Source organism: Hyperolius riggenbachi, chromosome 10 (genome assembly GCF_040937935.1).
Source record: "Hyperolius riggenbachi isolate aHypRig1 chromosome 10, aHypRig1.pri, whole genome shotgun sequence".
NCBI classification, from domain to species: Eukaryota; Metazoa; Chordata; class Amphibia; order Anura; family Hyperoliidae; genus Hyperolius; species Hyperolius riggenbachi.
This window is the reverse complement of record NC_090655.1, coordinates 151,390,078-151,417,353: the sequence shown is the minus strand read 5'-3', so window position 1 is coordinate 151,417,353 and position 27,276 is coordinate 151,390,078. Positions and strand designations below refer to the sequence as shown.

General features: G+C 41.8%; 1 protein-coding gene across 3 annotated transcripts in view; it reads right to left on the bottom strand.

Moving 5' to 3' along the window:
- OGDHL (oxoglutarate dehydrogenase L) overlaps positions 1-27,276 on the bottom strand; it is a 203,194-nt gene that overhangs the window by 117,129 nt on the left and 58,789 nt on the right. For 2 of the 3 annotated variants that reach the window (XM_068258827.1, XM_068258826.1), the window contains 4 exons: positions 26,090-26,278; positions 10,940-11,042; positions 4,922-5,037; positions 3,249-3,403 (listed from right to left, as the gene is read on the bottom strand). In XM_068258827.1, the coding sequence (XP_068114928.1) occupies positions 3,249-3,403; positions 4,922-5,037; positions 10,940-11,042; positions 26,090-26,278 (563 nt within the window). Of the gene's footprint in view, positions 1-3,248; positions 3,404-4,921; positions 5,038-10,939; positions 11,043-11,122; positions 11,223-26,089; positions 26,279-27,276 lie in introns of all 3 variants that reach the window. The other variant, XM_068258828.1, reaches the window with a different exon arrangement.

The following is a 27,276-nucleotide window of genomic DNA, read 5'->3' as shown; positions in this document are numbered from 1 at the left end:
ATTCTCCATTTTAACGGTAGCCAGTGGAGTGAGCTCAGGGTTGGTGTTATGTGGCAATGGCGGGGTTGGCTCGTTAACAGCCTTGCGGCGGCATTCTGTACTAATTGCAGGCGGCGTAAGTCTTTCTTATGCAGGCCTGTGTAGAGGACGTTGCAGTAGTCTAACCTTGATGTGACGAAGGCATGAACTAGGGTTGGAAGATCCTCTGAAGGAATTAGGTGTTTAATCCTTGCAATATTCCTTAGGTGAAAGAAGGAATGTTTCACAACAGCTGAGATTTGATTCCTAGGCGTATGACAGAAAGATTAAGGAAGTAAGAAGAAGTTACAAGTGAAACTCAGGAGCCTACAGGTGGCTCGTTATATAGCAGCCACCAAAGAGTTAACTTTGACATCAACCGGCAGGGGCGAACCAGTCAAACATCGCATTCTAGGCCTGCAATTGGCTGATAAGAGCATGCGATATGTGACGTTAAGACAGCTATTCGCACCTGCGCAATTGGCCAGAGCCAAATAAGGCTCTTCCTTCCTAATACCCCCAAATGAGGTAATATGTCCTGGCTGAATGTTTTCTGTTTTTGCTGACAATGTTTTCTGTTTGGCTAGAAATTGTTTATACCTCCTTGGACTGAATGTCTGGGCCCAGGGCAGATAAGTTGTGCCCTTTGTGAAATATAAACAAATGTTCCTAACCCTTCAGTATTGTGCTTCTCTAGAAAGGTCACTCTGCATATAAAGTCTTTTTATTTAAAGCAGTTCTCTAAAGCAGGGCTTTTCAACCTGTGGTACGCGTACCACCAGTCGTACTTTGCTGTTGGCCAGGTGGTACACTTAAAGTTTGACTGCCACTTAATTGCCTGCCTGCTGCTTGTCCTGGTCCCGTCCTGTCTCCACAAAGTTTGACTACCCCGTGCTCTCTCCTCACTGTGCTGCCCTGCAACATAATTCAAACCTCAGATCAGCAATGAGGAGACAGCCAGGTGAATGGTGCACAGTGATGGCGAGTATACTTCAAATACAGGAAGTGACATCACTGCTTACTTCCTGTATTTGAAGTATACATACCATTACTGCACCATTTGCCCGGTTATCTCTACACTGTGACCGGGTTCCTACTGATCTGAGGTCTGAACTATTCTGCAGGGCAGCACCGCAAGGAGTTAGTAAGGGGGAACTGAACTTTGGGGTGAGTCACTGCCCAGGTATTTGGTGGTGGGGGAGACTACCTATACTGAAGCAGGGAAGGGATTGAGGAACTGGAAAGGCTACCTATATTTGCTATCTGTAGGCTAGCAATCTAATTTTAGTCCTTTTTTCCCACCAATGCCTCCTGCAATTCCCCTCCCATATGCCTCCACCCTCCCTTTCTTAAAGTGTACTTGTAAGAAAAAAGTGCCCCTGTGTGGTACTTCCCTCTGGATCTTAAATAGGCTTCGCCCTTCCTCCTCAGTAAAGGGGCTCCAGCGCTTGGGCCCCCGAAGATCTCCTTGTTGACGTTAGCGGATGCACAGTAGGGGCTCTCCGCTTGGGCTCCGGCGGAAACATTCGAACCTGATCGGGTCAGATCTACTGCACAGGCACAGTGGTGGTACCTGACATTTTTCAGGCGATAAAAGTGGTACAATTAGTGAAAAGGTTGAAAAGCCCTGCTCTAAAGTAACTGAGGGCCGAGAATTCAGGAATATAATCCTTAACCACTAAATGACAAGCTGACTTATAAAAATGTCCTGCTAGAGCTTCTTAATGGCTCCAGGGCGTTTTTATAAGTCAGACAGTGCTGCGGCCGCTGTGTGCGTGTGCACACCCCCACGCGTGCATGTGCATTCCCGTGCGCGTGAAAATAGTGGGGGGGGGGGGGGGGACAGAGAAAAAATACACCTTTATTTCCAAATACTTTATTGTCACCATATTTTGTACTAGGGACATTACTAAAATCTTGTGACAAATAGGCAGATAAAATGTGTGGGTTTTATGCACAGTAGCAGTGTTTGTATTACAACTATAGGGGATGAAATTGGAGAAATAGTGTATTTTTTCACTTTTTCCTTGTCCTTCCTTCCTTTCCTTCCTTTCCTTTAAAATGCATAGAAAATAAAGTAATTACTGAAAACAGATATCAACCCCAAAAAGTTCAATTGGTGGTGAAAAAACAAGATATAGATCATTTCATTGTGATTAGTAGTGATTAAGTTATTGGCAAATGAAAGGTATGAGCTCTGAAAGGTGAAAATCGCTCTTGTCCGTTAGGGTAAAAACGCGTTTGGGGTGAAGTGGTTAAATTCCAACATTCTGTTTTACCAGTACAACTAACTACACATGATTACTTTCAGAGTGTTCTGTTATATCCTCCTGTCATTTTTGCTTGTATATTGGACCAACTCTATATGCACAAATTGCTAAAGTCCCTCCCTGTCCAGCTACAGTCTCTATTAAAGAACCGCCATCATGAAATGTTTTAACATTTAAAATACATACATTTAACATTTACATTTTCCACAGGCTAAAATGTGCTATGAATTACATTTTTCTATGTCACAATCACTTAGAGCCTGTTTCCACTAGCGCAGAAACCGGACGGAATCCGCAGAGTTTCCCCGCAGGCAAATCGTGCAGGGAAACTCTGCCATAGGAAACAATGGCGCCACCAGCCGAATCGCTTACCTTAGCCGACATTGCCATCAGTTTCCGTGCGGGAGTCTGCGAATCCCATAGCCGTGCATGGCGCGGCTTATGGGATTTGTTAGCGTTCCTGCAGATGAGGAAGTGCTGCCACGCGTCTCCCAGCCGCACGTGGCACTAGTGGAAACGGGCCCTTACAGTAGGTAGTAAGAATCTGACTGGTCCATCTCCTCAGGGGGATTCTCAGTATTTTCTTTGTTTATGCTTTACAAAATCACTCCATGAAAAAGATCTTTACAAAAATGCCAGTTAGCCTCCCTACTTGTAGCACATTGTTTTGGCAGTTAGACTGGCTAACTGCTGTTCAGTTAGTGCTTTTGCAAATAAAGAAAGGCCTGAAAATTTCCCATGAGGATATATACTAGTCCAAAACCTATCATAGTTGTCAGATTTTAACTTCCTACTTTTAACTGACAGCAACATAGGAAAAAAGTAATTTATAGTGCAATTTACTGTTAAGTTTGGGTATAAACCCAAACTTAACATTGGGTTTATACAGGAATTAATATGTTGGGCACTATCTAAGCTACATTAGAAATAAATATGACTATAATAATTAATAATCTCTACCTTGTAGAACGCACAAGTCTTGCTAGCAGTGTTCTTTTCTCATCATTGCTAAATTTCATGATACCAGGAGTCTCAAACTTTTGCCTGATCCACTGGCACTGTTCTACATCATTGATGAACATGAACTCCAGTCCAATATGTTGGCAATAAGAATTCTTTAAGAAAGAATAAGAGTTTATAGTAAAAGACAAAGGGTCATTTGACAATTTTATCAGCTAACTAAGGCCTAGTGCACACCGAGCGGTTTTTGGAGCGATCCGCCGGCCGCATCCGCCTGTAAAAACGCTTGGCTAATGTATTGCAATGGGATGGTGCACACCGGCGGTTTGAGGTTTTCTGAAGCGTTTTGTCCTCAATGTAAAGTATAGGTAAAAAAGGCAAACCGCTCTGAAAAACGCTACTTCAGAGCAGTTTGCCAGGCGTTTTTGTTACAGAAGCTGTTCAGTAACAGCTTTTACTGTAACAATATGTGTAATCTGCTACACAAAAACGCACCCTAAACCGCTAGGCATGTTTAGAAAACCTCTCTAAACATACCTAGAATCGCTCTGAAATCAGCTCCTAAAACCGCTAGCATATTGCGGATCTGCTAGCGGTTTTGGTGTGCACTGGGCCTAAGATATAAGTAATAAACTATAGTGGTATAAACGTTTTATAAACATTTGTATGTGTGTTGCCCTTTCCCCATTCCCCCTGGGCCCTGTAATCACATCTACAAAAATTTGACTTGAATTTTTTTTCAAAAGGAAAAAGGCAGGCTTGCTCCCTCCTATCACCCTCCCATTCTCTGCTCTTAATGGGGAGTGAATGGGGTGAAGAAGAGGATGGAATTGGAGAGTGATAGGCGGTAACATCACAGCAAGCCTGCCTCTTCCTGTCCAAAAACTTGATTTATGAAGCTGTACTGAAAATAATACAATATTACTTTAAAAATTATTTATTCAGTGTTCCCCGTTGTAAATTTGGTGGTATCTCTGTTTTCGGTGGTATCTCTGTCTTCATGCAGTTCCTTTACCTTACACACTTAAAGGCCTGGGTGTAACCGAGTGCTGAGACAATGTGAACAATCATCTCATAGAGGACGGCATTGCATGAAGTCACGGCGAGCAGAGAAAGTATAAGGTAATTGCTTCCCCGCTCGCTCATATACTTTTGTGGCACATAGCTGGAGGGGAAGTGGGGACGGGGGACCCAGGTGAGGGTCCCCCACCCCGTTGCTGTGCCCGCTACCCCCCGTACTGGCTGCTACCCCCTCAGGCTACCTGGGGGACACCTATTGCAGCCATCCGTTTCTGGGGAGAGGGAAAAAAACAAACAAACACGAAAACGGATCAAAAACGTTTGCTGCAAAAGGGCAGCATGGCTCCATTTGCGTTCAGGTTTAGCAGCATCACGGACCGCCAGGATCACGGACAGGCTCAGTCCTGCAACCGTGCCAAGTGTGGACCCAGCCTATGCCGGACGCGCTACATAAGGTGAAGGCTGTGGAGGACACTGGGGCATAGGAACTGATCAGAAGGCGGAAAATCCACCAGGCCTCACATGCATTGTGTTTATCTTAGGTAGCTTTGCCTCATGTCAGTTGTGCTTTAATGAACCACCTTGTCTGAGTGTTTAATATATGGTACTTTCTTTGTCAGAACTGAATCCTCCCTTTAAAGGATAACACTTACCTCCAATCTCCTAATGATCTCTCGTAATGACAGGGAAGCTTCATCACCCCCAATGTATGTAGTAGTTGGAAGTCGGAAAACTTTGTCAAGATCTCCTTCATGTAATCCATAGAAACCTGTTAAGATTTACAGACAAGCAACACAACATTGATAACTAATGCTGCTTTAAGCAGGCATATAAACACACTACAGGCTATTAAACAAGTCCACTATACTGATTTTAAAAGGAACCCAAGGTGACAGACCTATGGAGGCTGCTATATTTATTTCCTGGCAGTCCTGCTGCTTTTTCTGGTCTGCAGTGTCTGAGTCGCTCACCTGAAACAAGCATGCAGCTAACCTTGTCAGATTTTTGTCAGAAACAACTGATCTGCATGCTTGCTCAGAGTCTATGGCTATAAATATTAGAGGAAGGGGATCATCAAGACAACCAGGCAAAGTGCATTGTTTAAAATGAAATAATTGTGTCAGCATCCATATGTCTCTCCCTTCAGGTTTCCTTTAAGAATTAATAAAAGTATGGGAACTGATGATAATATCACATCTGATCTGAGCATGCGCAGTACATGTGGAATATCAGCTAATAAATTTAAGATGCAATAGCTGTGACAGGGAAACATAATCAAATAATCTAATTCAGTGGGCAATTGGCAATGACAGCTACACAAGCACAAAATCATTGAACTGTTTTACAAGGTTTTACAAGGGCTGAGACAATCCAGAAGCATCTGTCTTCTATACAAGTTTTCCCCATGACTACCCTGACTTAGCTGTATGATATGTTTTTGAAGCTTAAACTGATATTTCCATGCTTGGAATATTAATGTCGGCTTGAGCAGACATTTACATACATACAGACAGAAAGAGGACACAGAGAATTTCATAAGTACAAGTCTCCAGATTTATAAATCTAGGATTAAGAGAAAGGCAAAAAAAAAAAAAAAAGGAAAACCGTAAGGTCAACGCCTAATGGAAAGTGACTCAATATGACAGTTTAAATACACGATGAATTACTATCCTCTTAAAACCGAGCACAAAGCGATCAATACCGGGACAACATTGCTCATAGCCTCAGTATTTAAAATAATGAAGATAATAAACAGATATGGCACTGAATATATTCCATTAACCGTAACAGGCAAAAAAGTTCTGCAAAACGATTTTTAGCAAAAATCTAATCAGCACAAAAAGCAATGTAAAAAAAACAGAAAAACTTCCTTTAAATACAAAATTGAAAAAAAAAAAAAAACTGTTGAGCAGCAGAAACACTGCTCTATAACCTCAGCAATAATTAATAGAAATGTTGTGTTGCAAAGAGGTACAAAGTGAACAATTAAATACACCATACATATAAAAAGCTTAACTAAGGACAGAAAAGATACATGAAACTAAATTCCCCGGCTATAAGAGAACAACATTCTTTTTGTTCATTTTAAATGTGAGGAATAAATGTTGTGTTCTAAAGCTGCACGATGACTCGCCAAGCTAAGCAGTGAGGAGTAAAACCATAGATCAACGTTTTTAAAAATCAAAAGAATGAAGTGGGTGAAATGAAAAACAACAAAGCTTCTGTGAGCGCAGTAAGCAGCTGGAGCTCATTAATCCAGAGGTTTATTATGCGTGATACCATTCAGGCGCTGCAGATCATCCACCTCTTCATGACAGATGCAATACCTTACACTCAAAAACACAGCCATCAATCACTCACATGGGCTTCAGAGAATGAGACAGTTCATAGCCCTGAGAAATAATAGACTGGGGGCTACAGAAGCCTCAACTATTCTGAATAGTGAGACATCCTAAAATAACTATAAACAAAAGCAACAGAGCCAGTGACTAAGGTGTGGCAAGACATGGCACACCGCTATAGAAAGTCCATTTACAATGCGCTGGTAAAGTATGGTAAGGCCCATTACTAAATCACTACAATGGATATAAAACCTATAAAACCAAGGCAATCACTTCCTCGAAGCATGAGAACAAGACACTACAATAACGGTACAACAGTCGTAATTAAGCAAAGAATGGGCCTTTGCATTATTCAGACTCTCCACTAATAATGCTTTACTTGTTATTTGTTTGTCTCGTCTGCTATTAGTACAGAGCATTTGTTCGCTTTTCCCTTGGAAAGAGGGCTTCATCTCCTTTCTGGGCTTATTCATTCAAAGGCAAAAAGCTTGCCCTAAACATGAGACAATGTAAGCCCATACAGACAGTAGACATTAATTGAGAGGCCAGTGGCAGGCAGGAAGTGCATATTTCAATATTCTATGGAGAAGGGAGGTGGAGGAAAGTCCAGGCACCCTTGAGGAGAACGCAATAGGCCATAAAGATCTAGCCCCAAAGTTGGGCACAGTAAATAGGGGGTACCTGTATAGATCAGGGCTGAAATGATGGAGAATGATCATTTTGTCCATCAGACATTTCATAGAGGGATAGTCTGCCACAAAATCAAATTCCATTTACCCACTGCACTGTGTTCATTATGCAGCCTGGAACCCCACCCTAAATTGCAAGCACTCCAGTCTATTCAGAAATGTTTCTGCTGTAATAATCTCATCTGGCTCTATTTGGTACACTGTCGGTGAGAAGGAAGCTTGTCATCTCCCCTCCCACAGTCCTGCTCCTCACTGATTGGCCGAGGGCAGTTCAGTATGACATGAGGCTGAAATCTGATCCTGATGTGCTCACATGCTTACAAAGCAAGCTAGCTATGACAGGGCAGATTCTAGGAGGGAAAAAAAAGAGTAATGGAGGAAATTGCATCAGGATTGGCTTCAGTCAGAGGGAATCAAGAAGGCAAATTTATTTACTATATAAAATTTGCGGAAATCAAATGTAGACAGTACAATACATCTATTATGCAAGTAGAACAAGTCATTTTCTACTCATATGTTTTTTTTCCTGGCATTGTATGGCTAACCCTGCTGCTTTAAGACCAGTTTAACTCAGGCACTAGAGGACAAACTTGCCATGTTTAACTACTAGAGGTAATAACAGGTAAACTTGGATACTAGAAGTAAGATAATTTATTTCAGTATAATACAGTTAAAGTATAACTTTAACTTCATTGAAAAAGAAACTCGTTTCCATCCAAGCCAGCTGAAAGCATTTTAGCAAACCTTGTTACATCCTCATACCTGCCTCTGCTGTAGAGGTCATGAGACTCTTCATTTAAAAAATAAAAAAGAAAAAAAAAGTTAAAAAAAAGGTTAAAAAAATGCTCAATACACACACTTTTCTTGTACCTGCTAAACTATCTATTCCAAAATGTTGGAAAAGATCAACTCCACCATCAATTACATATTGGTTCCAGGATGTGGATAATATACAGTGGAATCTTGGGTGAAGAAGTCCTAAAATAGGTCTGCTGACCAATCATCCTCATGGTTGCTATGGTCTGTCTACAAGGAATCATATGAAGGGAAAGGCCTTCTGCGTTTGTGATTTATATGCCGTACTTATTGTTTCTAGGCCCCACAGGCTGAGGTGCTGGCTATCCAAGGGCTTGTTTTATGTACACAAGTTACAATTGCACCTTTAATTTTGTCTCTGACTTAGTAGCTTCTAGACGAGAGTTTTGTTTCATCTATTTAAGTTCCACTGGGAGTGGGGATAGGACAGGTAAGGGTGGAAAGAGAGGATTGAAACAAAAAGTGTTCTTTGCAGAAGTTGGCTGTGATTTTAATGGCTATATTTGGTGGTAGGTGGGCCATATTTTATGCATATTACTGTGCAAGGGACTGTGTCTTGATACAGTTTCCCTAATGTCTAATATCTATGCCCCACACTGCATTGTATCTTTGATTTTTACTTAGTTGATTATGACCATATTGACTTTCGGTATGCCATTTCTAGACAAGACAAGACAAATAACATTTATATTGCGCTTTTCTCCTTGCTGACTCAAAGCGCCCAGAGTTGTACTGTAGGACAAAGATAGGTCTCATCCACATGGTGTCCAATTTTCAGCGTGCTTAACAATTCAAGTATGCAATGATTAGTTAAAAGCATGCCTTTTGGTCACATGCCAGAAAAACGTATCAAATTAGATCACCTGAGCGACGTCTCTGTCAGACACACCTGGCACTGGCTTATTCATGAGGAACCACAATTTTTATGACCGAAAACATCGGAAGATGTTTGGCTAGGCCTGATTCTTCTGCCCACAGGCTCATGTCCAGCTTTACAGGAACTGTATTCTCACACCTAATAGGTTTAGAGATTGTAGGTAAATAATGGGGGGGGGGGGGGGGGGGGAAGCCACTATTATCATTACCCCTGTCTATAGCTCTATATATTTTCCACAGCCTTGTAAATAAAACCTTGAACAATTAAAAAAAGAAGAAAACAAGAAAACACGAGAGCCCAGTATAGTGTAGTATGAAGAAATTTAGATACGTAAATTGGTACTCACAAACCAGGGTTACCCAAGTAGGCAACCACTGTAAATGCAGGTGGAGAGATTAAGACCTGTCCCCACTCAGGATTATGAAGTCGCTCCCTGTAGATCGGAAAGAAGGGGGTATTTATATCACCCCTCCACCAGGTGTGGACACAGATATTGCAATTAGTGCACAGAGGCGCCAACAGGATAAAAATTGGTAGGGAGGCAGTGGTGGACTTACCTCCCCGAAACAGACATGAAACTGTCAGTTTTCAGACATAACATTTATTGACATACTCCAGAAAATAAAGCTGCAACGTGTTTCACGGGTATATTCCTGCTTCCTCAGGCAATAACACAAGAGAGTATCTAACAGTATAATGTCAAAATGACACCCAGCTCCTCTGTCTCGCGGACAGAGGCGCTGGGCGTCATTTTGCCATTATACTGTTAGATACTCCCTTGTGTTATTGCCTGAGGAAGCAGTATTATACCCGTGAAACGCGTTGCAGCTTTATTTTCTGGAGTATGTCAATAAATGTTATGTCTGAAAACTGACAGTTTCATGCCTGCTTCAGGGAGGTAAGTCCACCACTGCCTCCCTACCAATTTTAAAGTTTTAGCCATTTTTATCCTGTTGGCGCCTCTGTTCACTAATTGTGATCCTTGAACAATTAAACACACATCACAAAACTGCCCTGTCAGAACTTATCATAAGGCTTCATTAAAACAAAAAAGGTAAAAGTTTAATGTAGAAAAGTATAAATATAATATAAATTCTCCTTTCATAGTATTAAAGCTTAACTCCAGGTTTCCAAAAAAATGCTCTAGATTTGCCCCAATTTAGACTCAGTCTGTAAAATGTTAAAAACTCTCCGCCATTGCATCCAAAACACAGCAAGACTGAGCTTTCCATAATGCAGTGCATCAGAGAGAGAGAAGTGGTTAACAAAAGGTCTTGGGGAGTGAGAGACTGGGTAATAGTTTTCTACACAACCATACGGATCCTGGCACTTTCACAGCATAGCTGCCGCATTTCAAAGCTACAAAAAAATAGCTTGTAAAATAGCATTCCTACCTGGAGTTCAACTCTACAAGAATATTAGAAAGAAATGCAAATAAATAAAAATCAGCTAGCCTACTCATGAAAACGTTCAAAATTATGTAAAACTGTCAACTGAACATGTCCAAGGCAGAACATAAATCACTACAAAACAGGGAATACAACACAATAGAATACAGCTTGATGGATTGCACAACATGCTATTATGAGTAATACAGAGGTAGCCATTGTCACTTCAGAAGAAATATTACTTTTACCCAAATAATTATTTTGCACACGTAACTTTGCAGCTGAGTAAATGGCACAAGTAATATTTCTTTTGTAGATATAAATAATCAGTATGAACTAATAACCAACACATAATTGCAATAGCCTTAATTTGATTCTGAGAAAGACCACCTCTGTAGGCATACACAATCAAAATAATGTAACATTTAACACATGCATTACAAGAGTGGGGATTTCGGACAATTCATGCACTGTAAGCGGTGAAGGACAAAGAAAACTAAAAGCTAATGTGATGACACATAAAGCCAACATCCGACCTCTACCTTCTGGTAATTCTCACCCAGTTTATCAATTGTGGTGATAAGATCATATGGTACAAAACAGTCCAGATCAGTATCCAGGATTCCTAGAGGGTCCAGCTGTGACACATGATGTCCACGGATCTATCCAATTTGAAGGTGTAAGCCAAAGAAAACAAAATCACAAGAAAAAAAAATCATCAAAGGGTAAAAATACTGCTCACCAATATTTGTGTGCCCCACTGCATCTTCATCGGTGGAACCATTAAAAAAGACTTGATTAATGCCTAATGGGTCCAGACTTGCAGCATGATGCCCTCTGATCTGCAAGTAAGGACAAAGCCACTAACTCATTCGCTGTTGGATTAGTCTTCTGTCAATCATTCTTCTATACAGATATCAAAACGTTTTTCTATATAAACAGAGAAGCTACATATGATAGGTTAAGAATACAGTTACCATCAAAGTTTTTACTGTTCATATAAGGACTTGTTTTTTTAAAATGGTGCAAAGATAAGCTGATTAATTCTGGCCAGTAAGGCCATTGCCATGTATGTGTCATGCCTCGGCAATTGGTTGCCCATGGCAACCCACCAGCTCAGGATTTTGACTACAGAACTGTTTTCCCTTCCAGGACCTTTAGCCATCCCCGCACCATCAAGTGGCTGGAATCTGCTATGCATCCCTGTTTGCATGTGAGAAGATGAGCTCACTTCCTGCATTATCCTATACAATAATTCCCCTGTGTCGCTGCATCCTCCTGTCCCTGTATCTGTGCATGTGCAGCACAGACAGCCGTTGGGATAGGAGGACAGGGCCAGGTGTGTGTGCGTACGTCCGGCTGACATGCGGCAGTGACAGACCTAGAGCCCGTTTTTTAAACAGGCTTAGGTCTACTAGTGTTTTATAAGCACTTCCTGGTCTCCGACTCTCAGGCTGGTTGCCTGAGCATCACATCATGTTTCTTGAGTACCTGTTCCCTGAGTTCCCGAGAGACTTTAACCTTTATGAACTGATACCCTGGCTTTGATCCTTGGCAATACTTTGACCACCCGTTTGACTTCCGTTCCTGTACCTCACCTATTTCAAACTGATTCCCTGTTAACGGACTCCTGGCTTATCCCTGACTACGTCTACTGTCTGTTGTACCTGTACCTCGCATCAGATTATTCAGTTGCACTCAGCAGTCGCCTTCGGGCGGACCCACCTGGACTCCAGGGCTGCGCCCAACCCAGCCACACAGAGGATTCATGCATCCCAGATACGTGACGGTATGTTTAAAGAGGCACAATGGCGAAAGTTTTGCTGTTCTAATGTCCCTGTTTTCAGTTGTGTAATAGGGACAGTATAAATTTCAGCATAGGGCTTATGTTTAAAGTAATGCCCACAAGTAGTATCTTTTCCTCACCTTACAGCTGAACTCCAGTCAGAAGGAAGCTGCCGCCATCATGGTGGTGTCCTCTCCCTCTCTGCTCAAAGATGCTGTAATATGCAGCTGATTTCTCACTCACACACTCTTACGTCTGTTTGCAGAACAGTGGCATAGTGGTTAGCGCTCTCGCCTTGCAGCGCTGGGTCCCCGGTTCATATCAAACAGACAAATAATAGGGGGGTTTTTTTGGAACTAAAAGTTCTCTTATGTATTCTTCATTGATAAAGTCTTCAAATTGCGGACATGTCGTATGGATACAAATTCAGAGTTCCAGTTCACACAAAAGACTGCCTGACACGTGTTTCACGGCCAAAAGCCGCTTCCTCAGAGGCACATCGTATACAAACATCCGATAGGCCAAAGTCAAATGTCACCGCAATCTGAAGTTCAAGAGAAAAAGGCTCTCCCCGGTTCATATTCCAGCCAGGGCGCTATCTGCAAGGAGTTTGTATGTTCTTTCTGTGTCTGTGTGGGTTTCCTTCAGGCTCTCCGGTTTCCTCCCACATCCCAAAAACATACAAAGAAGTTCATTGGCTTCCCCCTAAATTGTCCCTAGACTACGATACATACATATACATATGAATATGGTAGGGATTAGATTGTGAGCCCCTCTTAGGGACAGTTAAGTGATAATACAATATACTCTGTACAGCGCTGCATAAGATGTTGGCACCATATAAATACTAAAAAATAATAATAAGTAAAGTGTGTACATTTAGAGGCAGCTAAATAATTTAGAGTAAGCCAAAATTGAACATGCAAAGTCTTGGTTGTGAGGCAGGATCAGTACCTCTGTAGTGGAGGAAGAAGACTGAAAAGCACAGCTTAACAACCTCGGGCTGGTTTACACGGCAAGAGCTTTTCAAGCGCTAGAGATTTTAAAAGCTCTTGCTAATGCAATGCTCTGTGGGATTTTTGCAAAATCACATCGCTCCAGTATGAACACTCACATAGGATAACATTAGCAAGAGCTTTTAAAATCACAAAGCGCTTAGAAAGGCTCTTGTAGTGTGAACAAGCCATTAAAGCCAAATACAATTTTGATACTGAGTTTAACAGCAGAATCAATGGTTCAGAGGTAAAGCTTCTGCCTCCCAACTAAGACTTTGCAGGTTTAATTTTGTCTTGCTCTAAATTATTTAGTGGCTTCTAAATTTAAATAATTCTGCTATTTCTAAATTCACACAACTGATATTCGAGATATTAGAACAGCACAGTTTTTGCCATATTGCCCCTTTAAACTCTGTGAGCTGTTCTGATATACTTAATTTCCTAATGTATTTCGAAAGCAAGCATATATAAAATATCACTCATTAATATGCCTTTTGCACCACATGAAAGCAGCAGGTAAAACTTCAAACAATCACGTTTATGACTTATTGTTCGAAGAAATTATCTGTCAGTGCAGGCTGATGAGTCATTCAGAAATGACTCCATCCTCTCCACTATCTCTCAAGTAAATGCCCAAAATTTTGTTGGATAGGCGCTTCCAGTTATGCTGTTACTTGTGAGCGTTATCATTTTAAAACCCATAATACATTTGTATTGAAAAATATTGCTGAACCCTACATTATTTCTATTCAACTTTGTTTAAAACATTGCAAAATTGGTTTGCGACCTTCAAGTGGATATTACTGCATTGAAGATTATGGTCCCTATGCAATTAACTTTTTCTCCTTAGTTTTCTTCCAGGTGATATTTTTACATGTTATTAGTAAGTGACCAGTAAGTCACCAACAAGCAAAACAATACTCAGAATAATTCTGACCTACTTTTTGGTACTTTTTCAATTGCAGAGGGGGCTATAGCCCTTATTAAATTAGCGTTCTCTCCTAAGTTTTCTCCTAAGAGATCATTTTACATCTTTGTCTTACAGACTCTGTAACAAAAATTGCATCCTGTTTTTTATCATCCTACAAGTTCCAAAAGCTATTCGAATGTGTTCTGGCTTACTGCAGCACGTTCTACTATCACCATCTCTGTAATAAATCAACTTATCTCTCTCTTGTCAGACTTGTCAGCCTGTCTCTGGAAGGCTGCCAAGTTCTTCAGTGTTGTGGTTCTGTGATGCATCTCCCCCCTCCAGGCCCCTCTCTGCACACTGCCTGTGTATTATTTAGATTAGGGCAGCTTCTCTCTTCTCTCTTATCTTTTACAAGCTGGATAAATCCTCCTCTGAGCTGGCTGGGCTTTCACATACTGAAGAATTACATACAGGCAGAGCTGTCTGCACTCTGCAGGAAGAAACAGCCTGACACTTCAGTGGAAGATAGCTGCAGGGGGAAAGAAACACACAAATGATCTCTTGAGATTAAAAAGGAAGGCTGTATACAGCCTGCTTGTGTATGGATGTATTTTCTATGTGTGGACATACTGTACATCCACCTACTTCCTGTTTTGGTGGCCATTTTGTTTGTTTATAAACAAACTTTTTAAAACTGTTTTTAACCACTTTTAATGCGGCGAGGAGCGGCGAAATTGTGACAGAGGGTAATAGGAGATGTCCCCTAACGCACTGGTATGTTTACTTTTGTGCGATTTTAACAATACAGATTCTCTTTAAAATACATTTTCAGTACTCTTCAATTAAACAAATACCATCAAGAAGGTGACAAAGTCCTGTCAAAAGCATTCTGAGCATATTTTTACATGCTAGTGGCTTAAAGCAAGTCTGAAGCGATTATAAAGATAAAAAATAGATACTCACCTAAGGAACGGGAAGGCTTGGGGTCCTATAGAGCCTTCTCGTTCTCCTCACGGTCCCCTCGTTCCCCTGCAGGCTCCTCCATTTGAATCTCCAGCCACGGGAGACTTCTGCAGTCTTTGGAAACACTCGGGCTCCTGAATACTTGCGGCTCTGTACTGCACTTGCACAGTGCTTTGGAAGACTGCGGAAATATCATGCGGCGGGAGATTCAAACAGAGAAGCCTGCCCAACCCGGAAGAGAGCAGTCTATGACCAAACGAGGGAGTCTGCAGGGGAACACGGGGAGTGGGAGGAGAACGGGAAGGCTCTGGAGGACCCAGAGCATTCCCTCTCCTTATGTATCTGTTTTTTATTTTAAAGATCACTTCAGACTCCCTTTAAAATGCATTTTATTGATCAGTTCTGAAAATATGGCCAAGTAGAAAACTTGGGAGAAAAAGTGATTTAAATAAGGGCCTACGTCTGAATCCTATCTTTTTTTCTTATTCTAGGCCTGTGAGATTATTTATATCAGACAAGTGTTTGTGGGTTCTCCACTGTCTGCAGGCGAGTTCACTGGAGCAAAGGCCAGAGCACATTACAAGGTCTGTAAAAGTAATGAGCAGCACTGCTGCTTATAGCAGTTGGGAATAAACACAGATGACAGACACCTGAAAGGTCCGGCAAAAATCTCTTGCCTTCTTTCAGCCTCTATACCCCAATCTGACACCACACTCTTCATCTTAAGGCAAGCCCCCCCCCCCCCCCCCCGCATGAACGTGAGACAAGTTGCACCTACCCAACTATGGTTAACCCCAGGACTTAGCGTGCAAGGTATAGAGGCTGAGGCTGGGAAGACAAGAGTACCACCAGCGCTCACTAGGCAAAGACAGGCAATGCTGGTAGTGCTAGTGCTAGAAGCAATGAGTAGCAGCCTACTTGGAACACAGCAGACAAGAAACAGGGAGGACAGTTTCTCAGAGCGACTGCAGCTCTGAGCTTCTGATAACTGCCACAAGTAAAAAGACAAGGATAGTTGCTCAGAGCGACCCCTGCTACGAGCTTCTGGTAACCACCACAATGAACTGGACAAGACAGGATAGGGCATTTACCAATCCAATCGCTAATATAGCATTGGTAAAGAGAAATAGCAATACTGGACAAGACAGTAAGAAGCGCTATCAATAGCAACTGCAGCTATTTTAATGTCCACACGGCAGGACTAGTAGGAGCATCTGCCAATCACACCCGCAACGATGGAGACGTCCAGACAGGCAGGACTAGAAGGCCCATCACCAATAGGAACTGCAGCTATGGTTCATCCACACGACAAGGCTGGAGAGAACGTTGCTATGTGCCACTGCATGAATAGCACATGTTTACACATGAACAATGCAAAATAACAAACAGTAATCACACAAGATCCAGTAATGCAGCTATGGGGTAAGCTGATCACTATGACAGGCAAAGTGATTAAGCAGCAAGAGGGTTTTTTGTGGACATCAATAAGAACAGTAGGGTGTTATACCGTGTTAGCCATCAGTAAAAGCAAGAAGTTTTAAATCAGGATGATACCATTTATTGGCTAACTAAAAAGAAAGCTTGCTTATTTTTATTCATTTTTAGTTAGCCAATCAATGGTATCATCCGGATTTAAATCTTCTTGCTATCAATAAGAACAGACATGCAAATTCCACCACAGCTGTACAGTAATTAATTATTCCTGTGCAACTCTGAAGACGGCTGGCTGACATTGCAAATGCATGCAAAATTTTGCAGCAGCCCGCGTGCATGGAATTTAGCACTTTCTGGCTGCAGCTCAGCTACAACAAACAGAAGATGCCCCAGGTAAGAGCTTGATAACTCCATACCTGAAGGAAAGTTAACAAACTATCATACTATCCATACAGGCCCAGGCTTATGTCTCTCTGTATGGACTAAATAGTCCTGCTTCTAGATCTTCTATGTTTGGCCAGAAAGCCTAGCAGCATTCTCTCAAATATTAACTCTGTCTATGACAGACTAGGGTGATGTGAAGTGATATGTGCTCAGGGCTGTGGAGTCAGTACAAAATTAATCAACTCCAACTCCGAGTTCTCAGTTTATGAAACCACCCACTCCAACTCCAGGTACCCAAAATTGCGCCAACACCTCAACTCCGACTTCACATCCCTTGCACGGCTATGGAGTGGGTACAAAAACCATCAGACTCAAATTCCGACTCCTCAGTTTATTAAACCACCGACTCCAAATCTAGGTACCCAAAATTGCTCCGACTCTTCGACTCCACAGTCCTGCATGTGCTTTCTACCACTCATCATCTGAGCCTTTCCAAATAGGCCTAGTGAACAACAGTTATCTGGAATACCATACCCAATTTTAATTTGAAGGGAACCTTGCCCAATTATAATTTGGTGGGGTCACATGACCTATTAATGATTTAAAAGACATGCTGCCTAATTATGTTTTGGGGAACACTATCGATTTAGTTGTTTTGGAGAAATGCTGCTTTGCTATATTGTTTGTGGAAACACTCAGCTTAAAAATGTTTGGGGAGGACATGCTGCCTACTAAAGTTATTTGTAAGTACAGTCATGCTCAAACATTTTGAGAATACCACAAATACTGGTTTTCACAAAGTTTGCGGCTTCAGTGTTTTTAGATCCTTTTGTCAGTTGTTTCTGTGGTGTACTGAAATATAATTACAAGCATTTCATAAGTTTCAAAGGGCTTTATTGACAATTGCATCCAGTTTATGCAAAGTGTCAATATTTCCAGTGTTCGCCCTTCAAGACCTCTGCAATTCACCCCGGCATGCTGTCAATCAATTCTGGGCCAAATCTTGACAAATGTCAACCCATTTTTTTATGATTAAAGCTTAGATTTTCTTGTCAGAATTTGTAGGTTTTTGTTTGACCACTCACCTCTTGAGGACTGGCCAGAAGTACTCAGTTGGATTAAGATCTGAGGAGTTTCCTGGCCATGGACCCAAAATTTCAATGCTTTATTCCCCAAGCCACTTAGCTACTGCTTTAGCCTTATGGCACGGTGCTTTATCATGCTGGAAAAGACACTGTTCTTCAATCTGTTCTTGTATGGTTGGAAAGAAGTTGCTGTATGAGGATGTTTGGTACCATTCTTTATTTATGGCTGTGTTCTTAGGCAAAATTGTGAGTGAGCTCACTCCCTTGAATGAGAAGCAGGCCCAAACACTAATGGTCTCAGGAAGCTTTACTGTTTGGCATGAGACAGGACTGATGGTAGAACTTACCTTTTCTTCTCCGGACCATCATTTTGCCAGATACCCCAAACTTTTGGAAAGGGGCTTCATCAAATAAAATTACTATACCCCAGTCCTCAGCAGTCCAGTCCCTGTACCTTGTGCAGAATATCAGCCTGTCCTTGATTTTTTTCTTTGGAGAGAAGCGGCTTCATTGTTGACCTTGACACCAGGCCATACTCCAAAGGTCTTTGCCTCAGTGAGTGTGCAGATGTACTCACACCTGCCTGCTGCCATTCCTGAGCAAGCTCTGCACTGGTGGCACCTCGATCCTGCAGCTGAACCACCTTTAGGAGACAGTGCTGGTGCTTGCTGGACTGTCTTTGGCTTCCACAAGCCTTCTTCACAACAATTGAACCTCTCTCCTTGAAGTTCTTGATGATCTGATAAATGGTTGATTTAAATGTAATCTTAGAAGCAGCAATATCCTTGCATGTGAAAGCCTTTTTAGGCAACGCAATGACTGTACCTATTGCCTTGCAAGTTACATAGTTGCATAGTTATTTTGGTTGAAAAAAGACATACGTCCATCGAGTTCAACCAGTACAAAGTACAACTCCAACCTGCTCCCTCACATATCCCTGTTGATCCAGAGGAAGGCAAAAAAAAAAACCCTTACAAGGCATGGTTAAATTAGCCCCAAAAGGGAAAAATTCCTTCCCGACTCCAGATGGCAATCAGATAAAATACCTGGATCAACATCATTAGGCATTATCTAATAATTGTAGCCATGGATGTCTTTCAACGCAAGGAAAGCATCTAAGCGCCCTTTAAATGCAGGCATAGAGTTTGCCATAACCACTTCCTGTGGCAATGCATTCCACATATTAATCACTCTTACTGTAAAGAACCCTTTCCTATATAAATGGCTAAAACGTTTTTCCTCCATGCGCAGATCATGTCCTCTAGTCCTTTGAGAAGGCCTAGGGTCAAAAAGCTCATCCGCCAAGCTATTATACTGCCCTCTGATGTATTTATACATGTTAATTAGATCTCCTCTAAGGCGTCTTTTCTCTAGACTAAATAAACCCAGTTTATCTAACCTTTCTTGGTAAGTGAGACCTTCCATCCCACGTATAAATTTTCTTGCTCGTCTCTGCACATGCTCTAAAACTGCAATATCTTTTTTGTAATGTGGTGCCCAGAACTGAATTCTATATTCCAGATGTGGCCTTACTAGAGAGTTAAACAGGGGCAATATTATGCTAGCATCTCGAGTTTTTATTTCCCTTTTAATGCATCCCAAAATTTTGTTAGCTTTAGCTGCAGCGGCTTGGCATTGAGTACGATTATTTAACTTGTTGTCGATGAGTACTCCTAAGTCCTTCTCCAAATTTGATGTCCCCAACTGTATCCCATTTATTTTGTATGGTGCTAGACCATTGGTACGACCAAAATGCATGACTTTACATTTTTCAACATTGAATTTCATCTGCCATGTATGTGCCCATATAGCCATCCTATCCAGATCCTGTTGCAATATGACACTATCTTCCTGAGAGTTGATGATTCTGCACAATTTTGTATCATCTGCAAAAATAGCAACATTGCTCACTACTGCATCTACTAGGTCATTAATAAATAAATTGAAGAGCACTGGACCCAGTACAGACCCCTGTGAGACCCCACTGCCAACAGTCTCCCATTTTGAGTACGATCCATTGACCACAACTCTTTGTTTTCTGTCCATTAGCCAGTTCCCTATCCATGCACACAGACTCTTCCCCAGTCCTTGCATTCTCAACTTTTGCACCAAACTTTTGTGGGGAACAGTGTCGAAGGCCTTTGCAAACTCCAAGTATATCACATCTACAGCATTCCCAATATCCATATTAGCGTTCACTACCTCATAAAAGCTGAGCATGTTAGTCAAACAGGACCTGTCTTTAGTAAACCCACGTTGATGCTGAGAAATAAGATTATTTCTACTATGAAGTCATGTATAGTATCTCTTAGTAACCCCTCAAATTGTTTGCATACAACTGATGTTAAGCTTACAGGTCTATAATCTCCTGGATCTGATTTTTTGCCCTTCTTAAATAATGGTAAAACGTGGGCTGTACGCCACTCCACTGGGACTCTGCCAGTTGAAAGAGTCACAAAAGATAAGATAAAGGGGTTTATCTATAACTGAACTTAATTCCCTTAAAACCCGAGGATGCATGCCATCCGGGTCAGGTGCCTTGTCTATTTTTAATTTATTTAGTCTTGCCTTCACTTCTTCCTGCGTTAAAGGAATACTATCGATACCCAAGTGTTCTAAAATGACAATGTACAAATAATGTCTAAGTAGCTGTGTAAACATTTTCCTACTTTTCATGTTAAATATCAGAGGCAAAAGCTGTAATTTATTGAGGGTAGGATTTAGCTATATTGGGACAAATCAATTGCAGAAGGGGTGTCTGCTTCAATGCACAGCCAGAGTTGCATATCAGACTACAGAAAGCAAATATCAAACATATCAAACTCTGAAAGCAAAAACAATATGAAAAAGCTGTGAGAATTAGTTACATTTCCTCTGCTCTCTTCAGACACTTCAGTCAGAAACAGAGCTCCCAACAGTTGCAGCTCCTGTGTCCTGTCTCTGTCACACACAAGGCTACACAGAGTTAACTGATCAAGTGTGAGGGGAATTTCCCCTCTCCTCATGGCTCAGTCAGCCGTCAGTTTTGGTGTCAGTAAACTTTGAATGTATTTTGCTAACAGTAAACAAAGAAGTTGCTACTAAAATGTATACACCAGTACTTAGCAGCACTTCCCAAACAATTCCTGTGTGAATTGAAAAAAATATGTGAATCGATAGTATTCCTTTAAGTATTGAATATTACAGTTAGAAGATTGAGACTCTTCTGCCTCTGTAATTTGCAACAGTGCTGTTTCCTTTGTGAAGACAGAAGCAAAGAAAGCATTTAATAACTCTGCCTTACCTTGGTCATCCACCATTGAGTTCCCAACCTCATCCTTTAGCAGTCCTATACAGTCAACCTTTCTTTTTTTTAGAGTTGATGTACTTGTAAAACTTTTTTGGGTTAGATTTGATATCCCTAGCGATTTGATTTTTAGCTTCGATCTTTGCCAGCCTAATTTCTTTTTTACAATTTTACAATGTAAACATGGATAAGAAAGGAAGACCAATGATTCAAGCATCACCCTCCTTTTAAAGCAGCCATGATGGAATGATTTTCAGCCTTGTGCTCATCAACACCTTCACCTGTGTTAACGAGTAGATTACTGAAATGATCTCAGCAGGTCCTTTTGTGGCAGAGCTGAAATGCAGTGGAAATTGTTTTTTGGGGATTAAGTTCATTTTCATGATAAAAAAGGACTTAGCAATTCATCTGATCACTCTTCATAACGTTCTAGAATATATGCAAAATTGCCATCATAAAATTTGAAGCAGCAAACTTTGTGAAAAACAGTATTAGTGCCATTCTCAAAACTTTTGGCCATGACTGTACATGCTGCCAAAGTTTGTATGGAGGAGATTCCATACATGTTAAGTTCAAAAGTTGTCCACACACAATTGAAGAGCAATATTCCATTATTGATTCCATCAGCAGGTAAAAATCGCTAACATGCAGCGGGCTCATATCTCCTTATTCATAGCCATAGGTTTTGTATTCTATGTTCCAGGTGTTGAGCCTAGCCAGTCTGCACTGCTTTTCCCTAGTAACCGTCCCTTTAAGAGAGGGTAGTGTGTTTTCTTCTCTTTCTTTATGCTTAATTATGTTTTTGAAGGGCACAATCTGCTCAGTTATATTCTTTTGGGTGATATTGTGCCTAATCATATTGTGGTGAAAGGGGGGGGGGGGGGGTATCTGCCTAATGTTTTTTCGGAGAAACATGCTGCCTAATTGTTGTTAGATATGACTGCTTAATTGGGCTCTATGTTTCTAAAAATGTTTGCTGTGGAAAACAGTACACACTCCATTTATTGTATTCTGAATTGATAATAGTTTGCAGAGCTCCAATATCTGTGACTTAGAAATTTACATTGGGAATAAATCCCCTGACCTTTTAACAAGAATGGGACTAAATAAAGACCTAATTATCTTTTAATAATCCAGCTCTCCCAGTTTATTTTTGCTTTTTACAATCCTTTTTGAAATGGGTTAGGGGCAGCCCCACAACTAGTGGAAGCGGCAGGACAACAGACAGCAGGGCCTACTCAGCTCCCATAGACTAGGCCTTCAAAAATATACATTCAACAGAAACAATGCTAAGAAAGATCTCTAAAGATTTTCACTTCAACTAAAGAGCAGTGACAAGGGACGGTGAAAAGGGAGGTTAATCATCCCACAAGCTGGTTATTTAATTAAGAAAATGTAGGTGCCCATGTTAATTAAATGAAGCTTCTAAACTGAAGCAGCTGTAAACATTTTACTGCTGTGCTTAGTGCTGAAGTGCACACCTCATTATCAGTGGTCATTCAATTATATACTTACAGTGCACGAGAAAAAGTAACAGGAATAATTGCACGGTGCCATCAGTAAAATATCCTTGTCTTTTAGCAACAGGACTCTGCTTTCATTCAAAGAGGTCTTCAAACTTGTTGTCAAGCCTCACCAACAAGACATATTTTGTGACTTTACCATATATATACAAATATAAGCCAAAGTTTGGTGACCAAAAAAGTGTCTCAAAAGTGGGGGTATTGGCTTGATTAACCATTTCAGCCCGCGGGGATTTTTCACTTTATGCATCAGAGCAATTTTCACCTCCTATTCGTTCGCTAATAACTTTATCACTACTTATCACACAATTTATTGATCTATATCTTGTTTTTTCCGCCACTAATTAGGCTTTCTTTGGGTGGTACATTTTGCTAAGAATTATTTTTTTATAAATGCATTTTAACAGGATCAATAAGAAAAAAATTGAAAAAATGCATTATTTCTCAGTTTTCGTCCATTATAGCTTTAAAATAATCCACGCTACCATGATTAAAACCTATGTATTTTATTTGCCCGTTTGTCTCAGTTATGACACCAATTAAATTTTGTTCCTATCACAATGTTTGGCGCCAATATTTTATTTGGAAATAAAGGTGCATTTTTCCGTTTTGCGTCCATCACTATTTACAAGCCTATGATTTAAAAAATGTTCGTATTATACTCCCTTCAAATGCATAATTACTACTGGAGGACAGCACGGGGGCACGCCCGCGATCGCGCGTGGCGAAGTGCGGCACCGCGGCAGAGCAGCCGCCTGGACGTGAGCATCACGTCCTGGCGGCAGAAATGGTTAAAGTCAGGCCGAGGGACATATACAGTGTGTGCGTGTAGTAACAGCGAGCAATATCGGGGGAGCGACAATACCCCCGGCCTTTGTCCCCCTAATGGCCAATGTGCCCCCCCCCCATCCCCCGTGCAGTATACTTTACTTGTCCGTGTCTGCCACTGGCTCCCTCCATGCACTCCCCCAGTGTAGTTGCCCGAGTAACATGGGCGCGTGTGATGCCACACATGCGCCGACATGTGCGCCAGCAACCACATGGGATGAATATAGGGCAGGTAAAGTATAGTGCATCGAGCACCGGGGGGCACGCTGGAAAAAAGAGGGAATAGCATTGGGCTGGCGAAGCAACGGTTGCGGCATCGCAAGGCCATTTTCCGATCGATTTAAGCATGAAATTGGTCGGGAATCAGCCTGTGGTGTATGGGCAGCTGACACATCTCTCTCTAATCAGATTCGATGAGAGAGAGATTTGTCTCTTGGTCAAATATGCCCATCATCGATAGATGTATGGCTACCTTAAAGGGGAACTGAAGAGAGAGGTATATGGAGGCTGTCCTGTTTATTTCCTTTTAATCAATACCAGTTGCCTGGCAGCCCTGCTGGTCTATTTCTCTGCAGTAGTATCTGATTAAAACCAGAAACAAGCATGCAGCTAGTCTTGTCAGATCAGACTTATAAGTCTGAACCACTGAAACACCTGATCTGCTGCATGCTTGTTCAGGGGCTATGGCTAATAGTATTAGAGGCAGAGGATCAGCAGGGCTGCCAGGCAACTGGTATTGTCTAAAAGGAAATAAACATGACAGCCTCCATATACCTCTCTCTTCAGTTCCCCTTTAAGAACCACTGATTTATGTGCTCAGTGTAGTTACAATATACAGGACAACTACTAAATGTTTGACATCACTTTACAGAGCATGCAGTCATTTCACTAACTGTTCCTCAGAGGAGCTCAAAATCTAATCCCTACCATTGTCCTGCCATATGTGTACTAAGGACAATTCTAGAGGGGAAGCAATTAACTCATCAGAATGAGTTCAGGATGTGGAAGGAAATCAGAGTGCCTAGAGAAAACCCATACAAACATTGAGAGAATATATGCAGATTGGAGGCCTGGAGGAGATTCAGACCTAAGACTTTAGTACTACGCTACCACTACATCACCATATCCCTACAAATAGAATACACACATTTTACAATTTTTTACTTAAAGGGACACTTAAGTCAAACAAAAAAAATGAGTTTTACTCACCTAGGGCTTCCAATAGCCCCCTGCAGCTGTCCGGTACTCTCGCCGTCTCCCTCCGATCCTCCTGGCCCCGCCGGCAGCCACTTCCTGTTTCGGTGACAGGAGCTGACAGGCTGGGGACGAGAGTGATTCTTCGCGTTCCCAGACACATTAGCACCCTCTATGCTGCTATATGGTATATGCTATAGCAGCATAGATGGCGCTATTGTGGCCAGGAATGCGAAGAATCACTCACGTCCCCAGCCTGTGAGCTCCTGTCACCGAAACAGGAAGTGGCTGCCGGCGGGGCCAGGAGGATCGGATGGAGACGGCGAGGGCACCGGACAGCTGCAGGGGGCTATTGGAAGCCCCAGGTGAGTAAAACTCATTTTTTTGTTTGACTTAAGTGTCCCTTTAAAAGTGATTCTGGTAGGAATCTGCCCATGGATGGCGAGCTACCCATATGGTATGCGCGACAGCGTAATAACGATATTACGTGGCACATCATGGTACTGAAGAGGATCATAGTGAGAAAGAGGACAGCAAAGGCACCGCTCCATAATAGACCTTTATTGTGACAGGGGTCTATACAGATAGAGCCGGGGGGAAAAGGGGGGGGGGGTGAGTGGAGTGAGTGTCAGGTAGGCCCGATAGCTGTTTCGCGACGGTATATCAGTTCTTCAGAGGCAGCAGAACTCTACTTCCTCTGAAGAAGTGACGCCTGTCTCAATAAAGGTCTTTTGAGGAGCGGTGCCTTCGCTGTCCTCTTCCTCATGAATTGTATTCACTACTAAGAAAACGTTACTGTTAACCTTTGGCGCATGTGGATATCCAGATCCAGCTGCATTTGATGCTGGTAATCTTTTTCCTTATCTTTAATATTTAAACTACATGCCTCTACTGCAGAAGATGGGGCTGGTGGTGAGCAAGGTGTCGGATTTGGTCCGCGCTCTATGATCTAAAGGGGCCAACACTGTGGCGGATTTTATTTGGTGACCGCCCCAAATAGAGGCAGCCATTTTTCCTATGCCTGACTCTGTCTGACACTGGGCCTATACAGGAAAAGGCCAAAGTCAGACAAAGTCTAACAGGATTGAAAAGGGTTAACCGTGTTATTATTTATTATTATTCAGCAGCAGTTTGCTTGTCCTAACCTCTGCCCTGAGTAACACTAACAGTAAGCACTTCAGGGGATTTTTTCATTCATCACTAAGCTTGTACATTCATACAAAAGTACATCTGGAAAGTGCAAACAACAAATACATCCAGAACTGCAAACTAAAGTATCAGTTATCAGATTCCAGTTACTTCTTTGTAGTTGTCATACCTGGTAGGCTCGGATTAATGACTGCACTGCCAGATGGTCCTCCACAAGCTTCTCTGCTTTGGCCGGTGCCATAGCCAGGCCTTGGCTACGGGTCAGTGATGATCTGTACTGTATATCATCTACTTTTTCCCTGGGATTGGTTTCACCTGCGATACCAGGTTCAGCATTGCGGAAAAAAGCATCCCAAGACTGATGAGAAAGACAAAGCTAGTTAGTCTGAGATTTGTAACTCGTGACTGGTTAGAAATACCAATCTCTACACTTATCAACTTGCTGTTGTAGATGGTTACAATGCCAAACTTTCTTTATTTCAATAAGACTATTGCAGAAAGAAATGTACAATACTGTAGAAACCAGGGCTGTGGAGTCAGTCCAAAAATCCACCGACTCCGACTCCTCAGTTTAGGATTCCACCGACTCAGACTCCTTGACTCCTCTAATTTGCATATTACAATTTTGTTGATTAAAAGTATGTAACGTGAAATTCATCTCTTAACTGCCAACGCTTAGGAATTTTACAACTGAAGTGGGAAGGATATGTCGACTACTACATTTATTCCCTTTAGACTAAAACTAGTCCTTGGTAAGAGTACTTACATCTATCAGGCCCTAGGCAATGTAACTGTGGGTACATGTAAGAGTGATGTGCAGGTACGCTGCAGGGGAATGAGGAGATTCTTCCTCTATTGCACATTCTTCATGCACAATCTGAACATGGATAAGGCCCTAGGCAATGTAACTCTGGGTACATGTAAGAGTGATGTGCAGGTGCTCTGCAGGGGAATAAGGGGATTATTTCTCTATTACACATTCTTCATGCACAATCTGAACATGGATCAGGCCCTAGGCAATGTAACTGTGGGTACATGTAAGAGTGATGTGCAGGTACTCTGCAGGGGAATGAGGAGATTCTTCCTCTATTACACATTCTTCATGCACAATCTGAACCAGGTTTATGGGTGACAGACAACACCTCTCTGTTCAATGTGCACAACATTCTCAGTGGATTCCCTGCAGCTCTGTGGGGAGTGCATATGTAGAGTATAGTACTACTGTGTAACAAAGTAAACCTGAGACAGATGAAATTAAAGATTTATACATACTTGGGGCTTCCTCCAGCCTCCTTCAGGCTAATCAGTCCCTCGTTGTCCTCCTCCACCACCTGCATCTTCTGCTAGGAGTCCAGG